This window comes from Heterodontus francisci, chromosome 19, assembly GCF_036365525.1.
Source record: "Heterodontus francisci isolate sHetFra1 chromosome 19, sHetFra1.hap1, whole genome shotgun sequence".
NCBI lineage: Eukaryota > Metazoa > Chordata > Chondrichthyes > Heterodontiformes > Heterodontidae > Heterodontus > Heterodontus francisci.
Window position 1 is genome coordinate 75,777,265 of NC_090389.1, and position 20,195 is coordinate 75,797,459.

The 20,195-nt window shown below is 39.4% G+C and overlaps 1 protein-coding gene across 2 annotated transcripts in view; it reads left to right on the forward strand.

Annotated features, from left to right (window-relative positions):
* Positions 1–20,195, forward strand: part of LOC137380212 (cadherin EGF LAG seven-pass G-type receptor 3-like) — a 305,811-nt gene that overhangs the window by 176,598 nt on the left and 109,018 nt on the right. For both annotated transcript variants that reach the window (XM_068052016.1, XM_068052015.1), the window contains exons 10-13: positions 9,899–10,084; positions 13,604–13,714; positions 15,963–16,131; positions 19,877–20,018. In XM_068052016.1, the coding sequence (XP_067908117.1) occupies positions 9,899–10,084; positions 13,604–13,714; positions 15,963–16,131; positions 19,877–20,018 (608 nt within the window). The remainder of the gene's footprint in view (positions 1–9,898; positions 10,085–13,603; positions 13,715–15,962; positions 16,132–19,876; positions 20,019–20,195) is intronic.

Here is a 20,195-nt window from a genome sequence, read left to right on the forward strand (position 1 = left end):
ATCCCTACACAGTATTCATCTTTAAATATACTGCTTTTCTGTTAGGGACAGGTAGTACATTCTTGGCCTGGTGCAGGTCAGTTTTGTCTGTAGCCTTCACTCCGGCTAATCATTCTGTCTACTGCAGCAGGGAAGGCCTACACAGATTGCAGCTGTAGTTCTCGGCAGCATGATAAATAATTCCAACTCGATTGAGAGAAATGGTGCCAGTGGAGAATTCATTGGAAAATATCAATTGATATTAAGAGCCATTAACTAGCCCTTAACAGGCATTGTTAAGTAGTGGCCATTAAAATAACTGCTGAGGTTTAATGCTAATAATTTTTTTCACATGGTTGGAAACCTGAAATAGTGATAATACAGCAGCTGATGCTTTATAACACCTTTCCACCAGATTTTTCTTCTTTTTAATGCCAACTCCAAGGGCACAAGCAGTAGAAAACATTCCTCAAAATATTTGCCATTCTTTTCATGCTTTGTTTGTCACTTTTTTTTAATGTTTCTGTTCATACAGTGATTTCTTGGTAAGCTCACTGAGCCAGAACTAGGGAGCTAAATTGATATCAGGATAAATCAGTTGTTAAACCTGGGTGACTCAAAAGATTATGTAATTTCAACCTTGTTTTTGTATCTGATATTAATCGGTTGAAATTGAACAATATGCAACATATCTGATGGTTTTGGCAATGAATGATGTTTTTTTTTTATTCGTGCATGGGATGTGTACTTCACTGGCTAGGCCAGCATTTATTGCCCATCCCTAATTGCCCTTGAGAATGTGGTGGTCACCGAGAAAAGAGCATATTTTATCTGTATTACACATGATCAAACCAATAAAGGAGAACTTAATATGGGAATCAGAGGGGAACTTTGAAACAGTTTATTGCATATGAAAGATATCACACAGTTGAACAAAGGGAAAATGTGAAAAGCATCTATGATAAGCAATTAAGTTCTCAAGCTACCTCAGTGTTTCACAATGAATTACTTTGTGAACTGTACTCACTGTTGTAATGGCAGCCATTTGCACAGAGCAAGGCTGCACGCAAATAGCAAATTAAATAAATGGCCTGTTTTTTGGTGATGCGATTGCAAGAGGAAGTTGGGCAGATTGCTAAGGGAACTCCCTGTTCTTTTTCGAATAATGCCATGGGATCGTTTACATCCACCTGAACAGATGGACAGTACCCCATCGGAACACCTCCGACAATGCAATGCTCCCTCAGTTACCGCACTAAAGCATCAGTATTGTTTTAAGTTTAGTAACGTTTTCCACCCAAATTGATGACTCCTACCAAGGTACATTTCTAGGATAAGTGATGGCGTGTTGAAAATCCAGATGTCACTTTCTTTTCCTTTTTCTTTTGAGTTATAGGTCTGTTGTGAGATGCATGAAATTAACCAGAATGCATTAATGTTAAATTAAAAATTATTTTCTTTTTGTTTCAGGGAGCATGCCTCAAAGTTATGTCACCTCACCAACTCCTAGAAATTAATCACCGATTTTGTGCCTTCAACTTTTGATTTTCCCCTTCAGTCTTTTGTTTACTTACGTTTGTTATGACCGAGGTGGGAGGAGTGCACTGTTAATTGAATTCCGCTTCTCCGGGGTCACAACATATATTTAAATTTTCCCACTTACCGAAACAATCATGGACTCTACCCCAGAATAAAGCACATAACCAGGTTTCTTTAATAAACAACAAAATTATCAGTTTATTATAAACCAAGCTTTAACCAATACTGAGGTAAAACATACACACAAATTGAAATATTAAAGCCGCTTATTTATCCTAGCCCTCACACACGCACACATGCATACACAACTGGTTAACCGGGAAAAAAAATAAAAGGAATTTTTGTTTACAACTGTTACAAAGAAATAGAAAGAATAAAAAATAAAACTACGTAGGCTGAAAAGAAGGTATGGAAAGATGTCCTGTGTGTTGATTAGGTGTCCCAAATGTGAATAGGCGGCTGTCACTAGGATCTTCCCAGAACAGTTCCTTCCAGGCGATGTTGAAGATCAATTTGGATAGGCTTTGCAAGAGATGCAACTACAGAAGCTCTAAATAGATCTTACAGCAGGACTGCAGCAACAAGCTTTTAGTTCCCACACATTCAATGCAAAATTTCTTCAAAGATGCAGGATTTCTTTTCAAGAGAAAAATGGTGAGCTGTCTTCTCCTGGCAGGTCAATAAGCAACCTGGCTTTTTAGCAGTTCAAATTGAAACTAAAACCTGTTCCAGAAACAAGCCTTCTGACAATCATAAATCTTGGCTTGTCACTTCTTTGTAAACATCTCTCCAAGGCAAAAACAACCCCGGCTGGGTTATTTGAAAACAGGTGCCTTCCAATAACTGCAATTCAAGCTCAATCCCCAAACCTTCTGGTAACTTCTTTTTAATAAAAAATCCACAAAGTTCAGCCATCTCTACAAGATTCCAGATGAATCAGTGTCCATAATTGAAATATAAGTCCTTAACACATATTTTACAAAAGAATTAGAAGCAATCTCATAACACGTTTTCAATTCATAAATGAAAAAATGCTCTGTTCATTTATTGCTTAAGGGACAAAGCCCCTGTAACTATTTATTTTCACATTTTAGGTTCATTTTGAAACTGTTACTTAGTGTTACAAGTTTTCCATGTGCCTTAGATATTCAGTTGTCTGAATGATGCTGGCCACTCCCATATGCAGTCTCAGTGTCTTATGCTTAGGAGTGTGCCTGTATTGCCCAATGTCTGATTACATGACTGTGTAACTCAGAGATACAACAGTAGTATTCTCTAGTGATCTGGGTAGTGTATCTTTCACATATGCCCTCATGTATTTCTCTAATATATTTAAGTCTAAGATTTTTAAGTTAAATATCAAAAAATGCATAAGACCACTTTTTTTAAAATGCCCTCAGCAGATTATTATTTGTGAATTTTGTTTGGATATTAAAAGTTATAATTATGTAATTTTGTCCTTTAAATCCAAGAAACATGTCTTACTCTTTCTACTTAATATTCTATTTAATATTTTATCAATTCATTTATTTTTCTTATTTGCTGTAAGTTGAGCCTTGCTCTTACATACTATGAATGCAATAAGTTATTCGTTCCAACATCCTCTACTCATCGATGGGTTTACTGCAACTGGACATAGGGATAATATTGTGAGTTAATTGCTCCTGTCGCATAGATTCATATGCTGGGAGAAATTTGGGCATGTACCTGAATTCCTGATGCAAACTTCTAGTGTGTGAAATCTTGTCATTTAGGTTGCTAGCATTGGAAATAAATTAGGAGTGTGCCTGTATTGCCCAATGTCTGATTACATGACTGTGTAACCCAGAGATGCTTTCTTTCTGTGGAAAGATTGCAAGGGAGAACATCCCTTTAAGATTCTTTTGGTTTTGTGCCCTATCAACATCATCCATTTGTTCTGAATGATGAAATGGTCTCTCCTGTGCCTTTACATTGAGGGTTTCTTTATGGTATTAGGTGTATGTTTGCTTCAGCTATTTAGTTTCTTTTTCTTCGGCTTAATACTGTCAACATCTTTTAAACGATTATAAGGACTACTTGCGAGGAATAGTGTTTGTCCACTCACAGATATCTTTTCAGCATTTGTTGAACTTTTAATTAGTTGCTATTGATGGACGCTCAAAATACTTCAAGCAGATCAGCTTTAAACACGAGTTTAATAAAAAAAAAAGCTCCTGGGCATTCACGACTACTGTCAGATCTGAGAAAAGGCTTTGCTACCATTTTCCAACCATGACCTGGTGAACTGCTTACTTTATCTGGCCTTATCAGGCTGCGCCAAAAAGATAACTTTCAAAGATCAGAAGCCATTCTGTAGAATATTTTAAAGGAAGGAGTCAGTACGTTTGCTTCAATGTATTAAAAAAAAGCAAAACATTGTTGATGGTGGAAATCTAAAATAAAACAGAAAATGCCAAAAAAACTCAGCACATTAATCAACATCGGCGGAGAGAACAAAGAAATTAATGTTTCAAGTTCATAGACCTTCATCAGACTGAAAAAAATTAAATGTGAATAACATTTATAAAGAAGTGGAGCAAAGGGGGAATGGGCACATACATAGAAGAGAAGTTAAATAACCAAGTGTTTAAATGGAAAATAGGAGATGATTAAATGAATATAATAACATAAGATGATAGGTCAAAACAAACTAAAAGAAATTTAAGAGATATAGAGAATATGTTATCAAATGAGGCAGTGGAGGGTAAAGCAAATTTGAAATAAAAACAGAAAAAGTTGGCAAAGTGGAAGCTATTGTTAATCTTTGACGTTATTAAAGTCGGTAAATTCAGAGTGCTGCAAATTGCCTAATAGAAAGATAAAGTGTTGTTCCTCGAGCTTGTGTTGAGCTTCATTGGAACAGTGTAGAAGGCAAAAGATGTAGAGTTCATACTGGAAAGGGAAGTTAAAGTAGCAAGTGCTAGAACTCAAGAGCACCGATACAAATAGAACCAAAGGTGTTTGTCAAGGTTTTTGGTGTCTGGTCTTCGAAACATGGACCGTGCCTTGAGCAGCAAATATTGTATACTATGTTGGTACAAGTAAACGTGAATTTCTGTCTCACGTGGAAAGAGTGTTTGGGGTTTGGGAGGAGGTGTAACCATGTTCGTGATATTGGAAGCAGCAGAAGAGGATCAGGTGAATGCAGAGGTGAATGGAGTGGAAGATGAAGACAAGGGGGCCTTAGCAAAGTTGTTGGGAGGTGTGAGCGGGGAAGTACAGGAAATAATATGGACCCAGTTGAGGGTCCTGTCTTCCACAGCAGAATAGCATCCTCAGCTGACAATTTCTGAAATGTTAGCCTCTTTTTAATGGTGTGTAAGTGGTGTGATTCGGACAGACATGACAGAGAAACTGGGAGAAAGGAATGGAGTCCTAACAAGAAATGGGATTCGACGAAGCACAATCAGGTAGATGTTAGTCAATGGGGTTGTAATAGACTTTGGCTTTCACAAGTACAGTTATTTGGGATCAACAGCAAGTCTGGACTAGGTCCATACCACCTCTTCATCACCAGTGCTATGAAGAGAGCCACCTTGATACTAGTCTGTAATCTTGACCAGGAATTAGTAGGAATTGTTGTTATGACCAAGGCAGGAGCAATGCCCTGGCAATTCACTCCCATCACTCCACTGGTCGCAGCATATTATTAAAATTTTCCCACCTAACCAGAAAACAGCCAAATTAAACACTTTATCAACCCCCAGAATAAAAAAATACACCAAACCAGGTATCTTTAGACAACAACAGATTAACTATTTATTAATAAACTAAATCTTAAACGCTATTAAGATAAATTTATGTCTAAAGACATTCTAACTTATTTAATCTAACCCCCATGCTCACACATACATTCAAAAGCCATTTAAAAAAAAATGTTTTAAAAAATTAGCTGTTTCTTAAGAATTAATAAATAACTGGGTTGTAAGTCTTTGTGGGTTACGTTCCTGATGGGCGAAGTGTCCTAGTGTAAAAAGTAATCAGATGCCACTCAAAGTCTCCAATCGGATTTGATGAACAGTTTTTACTTGATAGGCATTCAAAGCACTTCAGCTGCAGCAGTCACACAGTTCTTTCAACACGGAGTATAACAAGTCTATATTTGGATTTTAGAACTGGTAGTCTTTCAGCCAAAACTTTACTGTGAATTCCAGAAAACACAATCAGTCAAGAGAGCGTCAATCTTGAAGCAACGACTTCTTGGATTGGAAGTAAAGAAAAGGAATTTTGCTACCTCCAGCAATACAAATGTTCTCTTCAAAAGGGTTTTTTTTCTTCGTAGGCAATTAATACAGCCTGTGGCTCATTGTAGAATTTCTTCTGAGAGCATTCTCTTCTTTCAAGGCAAGCACATTTCTCCTGTGTCTCTCTCAAACTGGTTTTAGCTGGTTTTCACACACATTTAAAAATTTTACAGCACCACCATGTGACCTCCCCACTCTCCTGCTGTTGCCTAAATAACAGGTGCAGCTGCTGCACACACTGTTCTCAGTCTTAAAGCTTCTCACTCTGTCTTAAAGGTACACTGTTTTTAGACAGAGTCTGTTTTAAACAAAAGAGAAAGTAAATAGTTCTGTGACAGTGTCAACAAAAGATTGATGCTCAGGCAGCACCTGAGCTCCAGTATTACCATCTGTTGCAAATCAGTACTAGAGGAAGATTTGTTAGTAGTCTATGTTCTCAACATTGACTGGCACTGAGCCATAACTAACGAACAAGAACCATTTTTTGGCACTGGTTGAGGAGTGATCATGCCAATCAGCATCAACTAATGCCTCTGATCATCCTACCACAATGGATCCCACTCATAATACATTGCTGATTGCCCACTGGTGCAAAAACCATGGGATGGCAGTCTATGCATCATTAGGCATAGCCTGCTGATCTTGCTGCTCCATAGGAGAGACCTTCAGGTGAGATCTTCATACCCAGACCCAACCAATTTCCTTTTGAGGATGAATTCCAAGAATTCTAATGATTCTGATTCTTAAATTCCTCCAGGAATTGTAACTATAACATTACATAGAAGAAATGTTTTCAATAATGTTACACCAGGAGCGCAGATTCAATCTATGATCTTCTCTAGTCTAGGTGTATCCCCTAGCATCTTCACCCCAAATAAAGCTGCATACGTTGCACATAGGAGTAATTGTGGCCTTTGTTAAGCTTCTTCTGGTTTACTTGAAATAATTTCCTCCTGTTTTGCTTCATGAAGTAATATAAAAATTATGTTCCCATACTATCCTTTAATTCCTCTTTAGGGACTTAAGCCCTGCACTCCATGCATTCATTGATTCAGCAAGTTTCTGTCACTGGTTGCCAATCAGCCATTTTCAATATAGCATCACGATGGTGCAGTCCTTGTCCCTCACCAAAGGCTTCTGCCCAAAATGGTTTCCCAATTCCACCTTTAGCAATAATAATTATTTAATTCTTGAATCTCCTCCTCAGCTGGGTAAGAATGTCTGTTTTAGTCAGGGAAGAATCTAGAGCTATGATATTCTGCTGTTAGTGTGATTCCTAAGCTTCTGGCAAAGTCAACATAAAGCAAAGGTTATCTAAGGGGTAACTTGGTTAACCAGGCCACAGTGAGACCTTTGAGCTCAGTGAAGAAGTATTTCATTCACTTTGGAGTTAACTTGTGACCTAATCTCAAACAAGTCTTGAATTTAGTTAGCACAGATGATCTTTTTTTCAGCAAATATGTCAAATAGTGATGCAATGAATGAAGAACAAAAAAGGATTGTTTACTTGGTATTCTATCTTCCTTCATTGAGGCATCCTGAAGAATTGAGTTCCCATTTTGCCTTCCCCTCAATATCTTGCCATCAACTTCTTTGAGTTAGATCAAAATAGATTGACATTTCTCCAGCAAACTTTTGGTTATACACTATTTTGTCGTGGGAGGATTCCGTGGGTGATAGCCTGCCATCATCAATAATCTGAAGAATAACTTAAAAAGAAAATAAACCTCCATGATTTTGGCCAGAATTAAATATGCTTATTCTGTGAAATCCATCAGCGGGTGGAGCATGCCTATATTGACAAAATAAAAAATAACGTAAAAGGTAGGTAATCATTCTCTTCATATAATCTGAGGTGCAACTCATGTTCAATGCACAAATAGGGGAAAAATAATACGCTTGCTTGCAGTTGCAATCCTTTGTATGTTGTGTCCCTCTCTTACATTAGGAACAACCTACCTCTTTTGGTTTAGCTTTGTCTGTTCTCCCCTCCCCCTCCATCCGGTCCCCATGGTCCACATTTGTCTCTCTGTTTGCTTATCTTCTTAGACTGTCTCTGTTTGACTGCCTCCATCTGTCTGTCTTCTCTAGCAGCCAATTTCATCAAAAGGAGCCAGAATAAATAATCTCTGTATATCTTTCTAATGCTTTTTCATTTCATTTATTTTTCTATCTTTGGCCTTCTGTATCTTAAAGCTTGTGATGTACAGCTGCAATGTTGGATGCAATAACCTGACGTAAATTTGGTCTTGACAGATGGCAAAAAGGGGTTTCTGTATGACTGTTTTTTTCCCCCTCATTGCTATCTCTTCAAGTGTATGATTCTTCCTCTACCTCCCTCCTTTTCTCTGTGTTAACAGTTTCACTGCCAGAAACATAGTTCCATTAAAACATAAATCATCTTTAATGATATTTACTGGGATTCATATTTATTCTGCAGTTATTTATTTTTTGTGCATTCATAAAAATTTCACAATCATCTGTTATTTAAGCAAAATTGTTGTATATTGCTGTGAATAGGTGGATTTCTTCCTGTTTGGGTTCAGATGTAAATGAAATTTGAGTTGGAATTGTGATTTAAAAGATCTTCAAGGTATAAATGTGTTCACTTCCATAGAATCTCAGCAAAAAAAATATAATTTTATTCAGTACTTAAAATTAGAGAAATATTTTAATATTACTCAATCTCTTATAATCTTGCTATAAATAGTGACAGAAGAATCTCCTAACATCATGTACTTCATTATTTTCCAGTAAAATATCCTTTCCTTGCCATATGGCCTTATTATTAATAGTATTACTCCTTAAAATATGTCACTTTGATCCAAATGATCTTATGACTGATTGCCTTTTCATTACTTTGAGTACTTTAATGATTAATTACACAAATTGAGGAATGAGGTAGAGCTATTATACGCTCAATGCAGTTTGTTAGGATTAGTCAAGATGTTACATATTACAGTTAACTGTGGGAATGACACAGGTACCTTCTGAACTTCATGGTCAATTATTTTCCCTTGGAATCAGGCACTACCTCAGAAGTTAAAATTTACACATGAGGTTGAAAATTATTCAATTAGTGTCAGCTCCAGATTAGTGGATGAGTTAAGCATTTTGGGTGTGACCTGTCTGTGATGTGACCATGTCAGAATTTACAGTTTGGACATTAGATAGGCTGAGGAGCCAATTTTTCGGGATTCGTATAGTTAATCTGAGAGTAACTTTTTCTGAAACTGCTCGCACTTCCAAAAACGGACAATGAGAGCCAGGAGAAAGAAAAGGTGGGTAAGGAAGATGTTTCAAGCATTTGCTTTTTTTGGAGCAGTGTTAGAATAGGAAGATCAAGTCATATTGAACAGGCAAAAATGTCAGCAAGGGTAATATAAAAATAGGAGAGATTAGGAATACAGAAGAAGCAATAATGGAAATGAAGCTAAATACTCTTAGAACTTATTTTTATTTAAAATTGTCTTTTATTTTTCTAATTTAGAATGAATTTACAATAACACTACTTGAGATATTTGAGTGGCTTAATTATAAAATATGGTTGTTTTTACATTTTAATTTGAGTTGAAAGCTTAACAAAGTCTGAATCAAGGGAGATTCTCATTTCCTAAAAACCTGATGACAGACAACGGGTTTATATATGAAACAAAGTATGAGGGGGATAGTGTTATGGTCTATAATACACTCAAGGTTCAAAATGCACTTATGCTCTTACTGCTCATAATATCATTGGAACCCAAAAGTGCATTGTAGAATCATAGGCCCCCCTTATTCTTCTTCCTGGTTTGATTATATCTTATTGAATGCTTAAAGGTCTTATAAGATTAAATCTTTTTCAAATTCCTCTGTAGCACATGCCATTCCTTGGCTAGGCTGGCATCAGTACTGGTTGCTAAGAAATGTACAGAGATGGCTCACAGGTAAAGTGTCCAGCCTCTACCTTTTGCCTCATCTGTTAATATGGCTGACGTCAGTAAACCTGTGTGGAGTAATGGAGGCATCTGGCCATTTTCCAGATGTTTTTCTGTATTAGCTACGTGATTATTGATGTTAAACTACACCTTAAATTCAGATTTTTCTAAACTTTCTGTTCTTGAATTTATCTTCAGTTGAACTCAGGGCACCTATCATTTGCTGTCAATCGAGGGACCAGTCGGACAGTGAGATTGCTGCTGAATCAAATGCCATTGAATGATGGGAGGTGGCATGATCTTCAACTGGAGCTACGAGATGTGAGGAATGGGCGCGATATACGATACACAGCAACCATCACAATTGATTTTGGACTTTATCAGGTCAGTTTGATTTATTTGTAGATCTATCATAGAGTTATAGCACGTAGGGGGAATTTCCTAGAAGCTTAGAGCTCAGGAGGAGTCCATTCGGCCAGTTGTGCCTGTGCTGGGTCTTTGAAAGAGCAGTTATGCTTAGTCCCACATCCCTGCTTTTTGTCTGTAACTCTAGTTCTTCATTCTTCAAGTACGTGTCCAACTCTCTTTTAAAATTATTGTTGGAATCAGCTACACTACCTTTTCAGATACAGCGTTCCAGATCCTGACAACTTTGAGTGAAAAAATTTCTCCTCATCTCACCTGTGGCTCTTTTGCCAATGATTTTGAATCTGTGACCTACAGTTAATGACCTACTTGTCAGAGGGAATAATTGTTCTCTACTCTATCAAAACCTCACATCACCTTGAAAACCTCTATTAGATCACCTCTTAACCTTCTGTGTTCCAAGGAGAATAGTCCTAACCTTTACAACTCTCCTCATCTCTCATCCCGTGTAACATCGTGGTAAAATTCCTCTGTATCCTTTCTGAAGACTTTCCTGAGTTCCTGCCCAAAATTGTCTTCAGTACTCCAGCTGAGGCCTAACAAGTGATTTATAAAATTCTAGCATGGTCTCTTTGCTATTATATTTGCTACTTAGTTAGTCAGACATGATTTGCCTTTAACAAATCCATGCTGGCTCACCTTAATTAACCCATGCCTTTCCAAATGAAATTTTATTTTGTCCCTAATAATTTTCAATAACTCCCCCATCCACTGATGTTAGCTGACTGGCCTGCAGTTTCCTGATTTATTCTTCTCCTCTTTCTTAAATAGTGCTATAACATTCCAGTCCTCCAACACTACTCCTGTATCCATTGAGGATTGAAAGATTGTGACGAATGCCTCTGCTTTTTCTACCTTTGTTTCTTTCAGCAACCTAAGATGCGTTCCATCTGGACCAGGTGACTTACTAACTTGCAGTAATGTTAATCTTTCTAATATATCTTCTCTATTTATTATTATCCTGTCCATAATTTCCCTCTCCTCTTTTAGCGTAATCTTCACATCATTCACTTCCTTTGTGAAGACAGATACAAACTCATTTAATACTTTAGCCATTTGATCTTTAAATAATCTGTAATAACTACCAAATTGGAAGGCAAACCATCTTATTTCTCCAAAGCTAAAACCAGATTGCATACAGTCTATTTTTGTCCAATTCCAGTCGTGCACAATTTTTTACCATGCCTTGGTCCTTTTACCCTCCGTCTAAAAAAAATCATTAATATGCAGTTCTGGTGTATATAAATCCCCAGTGTGTTTAAACAATACATCATAAGATTAACATAATCATCTACAATAACATATGTGATCCTTCTTCTGCCAATGATCCCTTGGGAAACAGAATGCACCCCACAAGCACTTATCACCTCATTAGCAGGGCATCTCCCAGGCTACAGCTGAGCTTTATTTGTGTAACCTGAATGTGGAAAGGTGGCTCAGCATTGTCACGCTCAGGGGGTGTGCAGTAATGAAAATACAGAAACAAATTGAAGCTTTGTCAAAAATTAGAGCAATTTTAAAAGACTGTTACATTTGCTGTCACCAAAATGGAAGACAAGTCACATGACCCATACCACCTCCTGCACCAAAATACACATCCATGTCTACTGGAACTAAAACTAATTAACTACATGGAAATGAGACAGTTTATCACACATGGATGTGAACTATACACAAAATGAGCTAAAAGAAAGACACTCCTAGATTCTACGTCTCCAGCTACCCTTCACCACAATAGAGTGTGAACAGTCCTCATATTATCAAAATGGGGCCATCAAAAGCTATTGACCAGCCCATCAAGAACTGAGACCTGAAGTCACATGGGCAAAACTAACACTTTAATGAGTTTACCTTTAAAGGTAATCATTTTGAAGAACAAGGAGGCTTTCCAGTTCAGTCATCAAGTCAACAACAGCAGTCTGGTGTCTCCAACCACACGGTCAACATCGAATGCCATCTTGAATTCCAGCACAAGGCTGAGAGAGAGAGACCACTTCTAGCTAACATTTGAATGCTACTGAGACATGTTGAAAGCCAACTGCAGCAGAGAAAAGAGAGTGCCTTTGAAACAACTCCTCCACCTATGAAAACTGAACTAAGAATATTAGCATCATCTTCATATTGAAGTGAACCGCTAGAAGTCTTCAGCAACCCAGCAAATACAAGACAACCAGCAAACAGGCCTGCAACTTTAAAACTCACCTTCCCAGAGGATCCCACAGGTTTTCCTGAAACAACAGACTTCTACACCTTGAATCTTAACAGAGCCTCATGATTTCTGTCTGTTGAGCTATGTTTTTTCCGTTCATTAAAGCCTGTTTTTCATCATCAGGAACAAATAATTAGCCACCAAACACAATGTATTTGTAAGTAAGATGCTACTTTCCTATGCAAACCAGCCAGCCACTTAATTGGGATAAGTGTTGAAATGTTAGCAATCCAATGATGGAATGTACAATGTTTTAAGTTGACTTGTCAACAAAAAATGAATAGATCATAATTTGCCCAGGCTATACCATATTTTAATGAATTTAAATTAATTTAATTTTTTACAATTCCTTCTTGGGATGTCGATGTCCCTGGCATGGCCGATATTTGTTGTCCTTTCCTAGTTGCCCTCAATGTAGCAGTGGGCCACCCCTGCGGTTCGGTACAAAGGACAGTTAAGAGACAAGCACATTGTAGCACATCTGCTGTCTTGTTAAAGGAGTTAGATAGTTTACTCCTTTGTGATAAGCAATTCAATGTTCCTGTACTTTCCAAAAACTCTTGTTCCTCTCTGCAAAGTGTAGTGCGAGAGGTTGCAGGGATTGCAGAAGTTGTAACAGTGATTTTACAGCAAAGTGGCGGACACATAGACACATTTTTTATAGCAACCCTACATATTTTTTGCTTCCAATGGAAGTAACAACCTGCTATTATATTGGCGGAAATTATTTGCCACAGTATATTATTCGAGAGTCTGTTTCCATTATAATTCTTTCACATGACGTCCTAATAATGCATTTGCTGTATATGCACTTTTCACAACAATATGCAAAGATGCTCTTGTGTTAATAAACCTTGTTCTCAGAGTGCAGGTGCTTTATTGTCCATCCTTGGTTGCCCTGAGAAGGTAGTGAGCCTCCTTCTAGTAATTGTTTTACCACTGAGTGACATTTATGACAATTTTCGAGAATGTGAGGAGTCAACCAGCGTGGACTGGAATCACATGTAACCCAAGTGGCAGATTCTTTCCCCTGAAGGACATTAGGGAGATAGTTGGGTTTTTAATGTCAATCTGGTTGCTTTCATGGTAATTTTATTATGAATGAGCAAAGAAAAAATATGCATCTTTAAAAAGAAATACTTTCTTATTGAATTAATAGCAATACCTCTAACATGCCATGATATAAGGTTGGCAGTAACTGAGAAAGTGTTTTAACCCAATTGTGCGATTACTTCTGCAGTTTTGATTATTCTTTTTCTTGTTGCTAGGATACGGTTGTTGTTGGCAATGAGTTGCATGGGCTGAAGTTGAAGCATCTTCAAGTTGGTGGGATTCTCAGAGCTGGTGAGGTGCAGAATGGATTGGATGGCTGTATCCAGGTATAGCAATTATTGTTTGTTACAGGCAGTTCAATCTGTGAATTGTTGTGACTACCAGTGACCCTCAGAAGAGATTTTAATCTCGTTGTGACAGTCTGGGGGGTTTCAGTAGCCACTGTTGTTCAAAATGTATGCTGTTACTTTATTGTCCATATAGAGAAGGTTTGCATTATATTGACCTCAGAGTTTGTTCTGCTTTCTGTACTATGGAGAGGTGATTTTGTTCGCAAATAATGATCTGTCTTAGGTCAAAAAATGACTCTCGGAAACACAGAAGGCAGGAAGATTGATGGGGATTACCCAATATGGAAGGACACTTTCTCATGCCATATCTGAAAATCAGACCAAAGATCCTACATTCAATGTTCACTGTTCTGATGAAGGGTCACTGACCTGAAACTCTACTTCTCTCTCCACAGATGCTGCCAGACCTACTGAGTATTTCTTGCATTTCTTGTTTTTATTTCAGATTTCCAGCATCTACAGTATTTTGCTGTTAATTTATATTATTGTCCTACATTCAATCCTGACTTATACTAAGTTAGCTTACCTCATTCAGGGAAGCTACAATTGGACTTAGTATCCCTGAGCAAAGGAATGAGGAGAAAATTCAACCAGCTGTCCTCCTAATCACAAGTAATTTCTACTTTAAAATGTGTGTGAGTGGGTTTCAAATAGGGTTTTACGACCTGCAAACTTGGGAAAGTGACCTATGTACAGGTCTGAGCAATCTTGCCTTGTACATACATTGCTTTGTGTTATAAGAAATTGGATTTTTGCCTTATTCCTACTTGTAAAAAAAAAAATTCCCTGTTCTCCTGAAGATAGTGATACACAAGGCAGTATAGTTCCATAGCTGCTCACACCCTTTTTATGCCTATCCCACGTGAGGGGACATTAGGGAGATTAGGGCGGCACAGTGGCGCAGTGGTTAGCACCGCAGCCTCACAGCTCCAGTGACCCGGGTTCGGTTCTGTGCAGAGTTTGCAAGTTCTCCTTGTGACCGCGTGGGTTTCCTCCCACATGCCAAAGACTTGCGGGTTGATAGGTAAATTGGCCATTGTAAAAATTGCCCCTAGTGTAGGTAGGTGGTAGGAGAATTGTGGGGATGTGAGAGGGAAAAATGGGATTAATATAGGATTAGTATAAATGAGTCATTGATGGTTGGCACGGACTCGGTGGGCCAAAGGGCCTGTTTCGGTGCTGTATCTCTGTATGACACTGTTCTTTGTGGCCCGAGATAGTGATTAGGCTAAAATAAACAAAGTGATTCTTGACAACGCAGCTGGCGGGGACATCATCCAACCTGCGCATATGTACAAGCCGGCTCCTGCTCTCTGTGTGTGTGTGCTGCGTTCCGCACAGCCAGGACTGGTTGGCGCATGCACAGATGACATCATTACATAAATTGCCAGGACTAGTACACACATGCCCAGATGATGTCATCACATAACGCAGGAGAGAGCAAGCGGAAAAGCAGGGAGAGCGTGGCAGGGGTAGCGTCGGAAGACCTTGGTGGTGGCGGGTGCGCTCTCCTCCTGCCCCCCTGCCCGCTGTCTCCGGTAATTGCACCCCACTCCCCCCCCACTGTCTCCAGCCGTTCCCCGCCCCGCCCGCTCTCTCCGGCCGTTGTGTGCTGCCATGTGTTTACGTTGCCTTTGTGTGATTATTTGAGCAGCACCATCTTTAGTCCTGGCAGCTGCCTCAACGTCGCTGACTGTGACGTTTTAGTTGAACAGGCTGCATTTGCGCATGTGCCAGTGCAGCGCCACCTATTGGCTGCATTGTCAGCAAACGCAGCCTAAAATAAAAGCAAAATACTGTGGACACTGAAAATCTGAAATAAAAACAGTAAGTGCTGGAAATATTCAGCAGGTCTGGCAGCATCTATGGAGAGAGAAGCAAAGATAACGTTTCAGGTCTATGACCTTTCATCAGCATAAACCATTCTGATTGTGGGACCTTCCTGATTTGGATGATTCTGTTTTATCGCTGTCTTCAGTATTCTATAGGATACATTCCAGAAACCTTTGGTTCACTTGAGTCTAAGCGTGTATATATGTGTGTGTCCTTCTATGCTTGTTGCTCCGTTCCTTGTTGGTGATCGATCTAGCTTCACGTAACCTGGAAATAAATGGCAGACTAGTATAGATATATATTTTTGTTTAGCCTAAGGAAGGAGGTTATAGAGCTAATGTAGATACCAAAGGATTCAGTCTATTAACGACAGTTTTTTTTCTTCTCTCAGGGTGTGCGTCTTGGTGACACTTCTATTGGAATTGCAATGCCAAAACCAAGTCGCACCATGAACGTGGAGCTAGGCTGCACTGTCCCTGATCCATGTGACTCTACCACATGCCCATCTAACAGCTACTGCAGTGATGAGTGGCAGAGTTACTCCTGTATCTGTGAACCAGGTATTGATTGCAAAACTAGGGGTAGTTCCACATCTTTTACTGAGGCGGGAATAATCTTTTTCTCCTCATTGTCTTTGCATTGCTTATTTACGAGTAAACTGTTTTTTAGAAGGATCAGTGGACAATTTGCACAGTGCCACAGGCCACTAGATCACTACAGATGAGATCCATTTTAGTTCATTTGTTCAGAAAAATCCTCGTGTCTGCCCAATGCAGCATGTAATCGTGTGTTAAATCATTCCAGTGCTTTCACCTGCACTACTGTAGCCAAAGCTCATTCCATATATTGATCACTCCTGGTGTGTACAGCTTCCTGATGTCAGTCCTAAATTTACCTTTTGTTAATTTGAACCTGCTGTACCCATGCCTTTGTTACCTCTGGACTTGAATATTCAAACATACTCCGGGTGGGCCTCCCTAGTTCTACCTCTCACAAACTTGAGGTCATACAAACTTTTCTCCCCATGTACTAACTCGCACCAATTCCGACTCACCCATCTCCCCTGTGCTTGATGACCTACATTGTCTCCCGATTAAGCAATGCCTCAATTTTAAAATTCTCATCCATAGCTTCACCCCTCCCTATCTCTAATCTCTTCCAGACTTAGAGCACCCAGCCCCGCATGTTTCTCTCCACCCCCAACCCCCCCGCCCCCTGCCGAGATCTCTGTGCTTCACCAATTCTGGCCTCTTAAGCATTCCCAATTTTAATTGCTCCACCATTGACGGATTGCCTTCAGCTGGCAAGATCCTAAACTCTGGAATTACCTCCCTAAATCTCTCCGCCTCTCTACATCTCTGTCCTCCTTTAAGATGCTCCCTAAACTTTACTTCTTTGACCAAGCTTTTGATCATTTGACCTAATATCTCCTTATGTGGCTTGATGTCAAATTTGTTTGCTAATGCTTGTAAAGTGCCTTGGGACATTTTATTACATTAAAGATGCTCTACAAATGTAAATTGGTATTTTTGAACCTGTGTCCCCTTGTTCTACTCTGATGATTGAATTTAAAGCAATATTACGGATTTACCTTTTTCATATCTTTTACCGTCTTGTGTACTTTTATAAGATCACTACACAACTGCCTCCTTTCCAGCACGAAAAGCCCAAAATTCTACAGCTTTTTTCTCGTATCTCAGATCTTTGATATTAGGGATCAACTTCATGACTGTTCTATATACTGCCTCCAGCACTTGAATGTCTCCCTTCTGTCTTGACAACCACAACTGGACTCAGTGCTCAAGGTGCGATCTGACTAGAGCACTATACAGTTTGATCACAACTCCCTCTGCTAGAGATGATGCACACAGAGAAGCTGTGCTACAGATCTGGCCAATTTATTTTAGTTTTTTGTACAATTTAAGTGGTGTGCTAAAACAGTTAATATTTTCACACACACTGGGCAGAATTTTGTTCTGCTCTTGGAGACAGGCACAGAGGCAGGGGGCGCCATTCCCAATGTTGCCCGGGTCCCCACCATTTTGTTTTGGACGGGGCAGGCCAAGGATATGGCCAATTAATGACCACTTAAGGGCCTCTACCCATCTCCACCTCAATTGTGAGAAAGGTGGAGTGATCTGCTGGCACGGGCAGTTACTTGGCAGCCTCCTACCAGGGTCTATCCCTCCTTTGGGAGCAATCCAGGGCCCCCCTGGCCACCCGGTTATGGGAACCTGACTGACCGGACCCAACGACCCTGACCCCACTCACCTTTCCCCGGTTCTTCTCCATCTTTGTGTTGAAGGTCTCCTGCAGTACCTGTATTTGCCACTGCTCCCAGTGCTGCTGCTGGTACTGAAGAGCTGCCGGCCTTCTGATTGGCCAGCATATCCAGAGGCGTGAGCTCGTCCCTTAAAGGGATAGCCCACCGTCAAATTGCTTCAGGGGTCTGATGGAGGGGTATGGCAGGTAGGCTCGCTGCCGGGACCCCTGTCACCATAATAAAATGCAACCAATACCCAGGTAGGCGAGTGAGAGGCCGAGGCTGAAGGTAAGCCAAAGACATTCCGATTAGTTTTTTTGCACTGGATTTTCCAACTTTGTCTTCCCCTTTCCAACCACTCCCCATTTCAGATAGTGAGAAAACAAAACCTAGCTGATTGTTTCCATTATATATCTCCCCTATTTTTCTCTTAATAAGGGAATACAAGGGGGAACCAAACTGCATTTTAAAATCCATTCTACTATTTGAAAACACGAGCCATTCTGAGGTTGGATTTCTGACCTCCAAAAAATTCTCATCCTCTTTATGACCCAACATATGAAACCATCTTTATTATGCCTCTGTAGGTGTTACATAAACCTGGCAAATGTCCTAGAATTTGGGTGTTTGATTTTTCACCCCTCCTTCCATTGCCAGCAGCACTGTTATGGGTATTTGTCCAAATGCCTATTTTTGTTGTTGGAGCCCAGATGGTGAGTGTTGGTCATTCTTGTAAGAAATGAAGGACAGCATTGCCAAGTCTAATCCTTTCCTTGTCCACTGCTCAAGGATACCCGCTTTCTGGCAAGATCACTGAATAGTGGTCAGGAGCAGGCATTGTGATTGTTTCCCCACCATCCTAACCCAAAGACACAGAGGTGAATGTCAGTACTCCTGCCTAAGACCAGCCAACTCAGGGCTACCTGAGGATTGAATCTGAAATCTCCTGTTTAATATGGATCTATGCCACATAGAGCCATGCACTTAGTTACTGAACGGGGGAGATCAGCACAGAATTCTTCCAACAGTTTTAGATTTTGATGAGACTGTAAAAAAGACCATGATCCCTCACATTCCTTGGGGGTGAGGAGGTTGATGAGGTTTAAAAGTTTCAATGTTATTTCACAGAAAATGAAAACAGCCAGAGCCTAAACTTAAACCTGCCACGTACAATTTGTTCTGGTTATAACTCCATAGTTACTAGCACTTGTGGGCTAATCAAAGCTGCTGGAAGAGTACAGGCCTGCTGGGAGATATTTTTGAACATCACTGCACTCTCCATGCCAGAATAATCAGGTGGTGGGAAGCAGTTAGAGTTTGATCTTACTGAAGAACATTTTTGGAACATAGCAATTCTGAACTGTAAGCATCAGTGGAGTGTGAATTAATGTGAAATATCTATTAAATATGGAACCTTAACAAGATTACTTTAGAATAATCCAACAAAGTGTCCCAAATGTTTCTTTGCATTCCAACCTGTGTAAAAGGATCTTAAAATGCAGATATTATTTAATTCACACAAACATCAGGCAGTGTGGTACTAGTATGTGAGGTTTTAAGTGTAATTATGTTGGCTGCATTACCAGATCAGACTGATGCATCAGTAAGGCTGTGGAGACATTGACATATTTCACTCAAGTATGTTGTCTAATCTGGAATACCTCAGTGTTTTAGAAGAGGACTTACATACCTAATGGCCCTGTTAGAACAGCGTTGGCCAACAGATAATGCTGATTAGCCACAAGTGTGGCCATAGTGGTACCACTTCAGCCAAATGCACTGATTTTATTAGAAAATGCCTTGCATATAGTCGCACAATAAAGGTAAATATACTTCACGTACGTACATTTACTTTAAACATCTACTACCATTCAGTAACCAAAGAAGTAGAGCAGACGGCAAATGGCAGATTATTGGACAGCAGTGTAACAGACCACATCAATTTCAACACTAAATCCAATCCAAAGAAGGGTTTGTCAGAAAAAAGGTCCAGTGGTACCTTGAAGGTTAATATCAAGTATTTAAGAATGTTTCATATTTAGGTTACTATGGTGAGTCTTGTATTGATGCCTGTCAGCTGAATCCATGTGAGAACGAGTCTGTCTGCCGCCGCAAACCCAGTTCCTCGCATGGGTACACATGTGACTGTGGAGAGAATCATTTCGGCCAATACTGTGAACACAGGTAAAGAAAAATGCTTCTGAATGAGGAATATAATATATTTCTGTTAGCGTATGAAGTCAAAAGTGTCAAAAGTGATGACGTTACAAGAACAGTTTGTCTAGAAAATCTGAAGAATTGCACAAATATATCGCCATGTACTTCGATACTTCAAATTTTCTCCTCCCTTTCAGTAAGAGT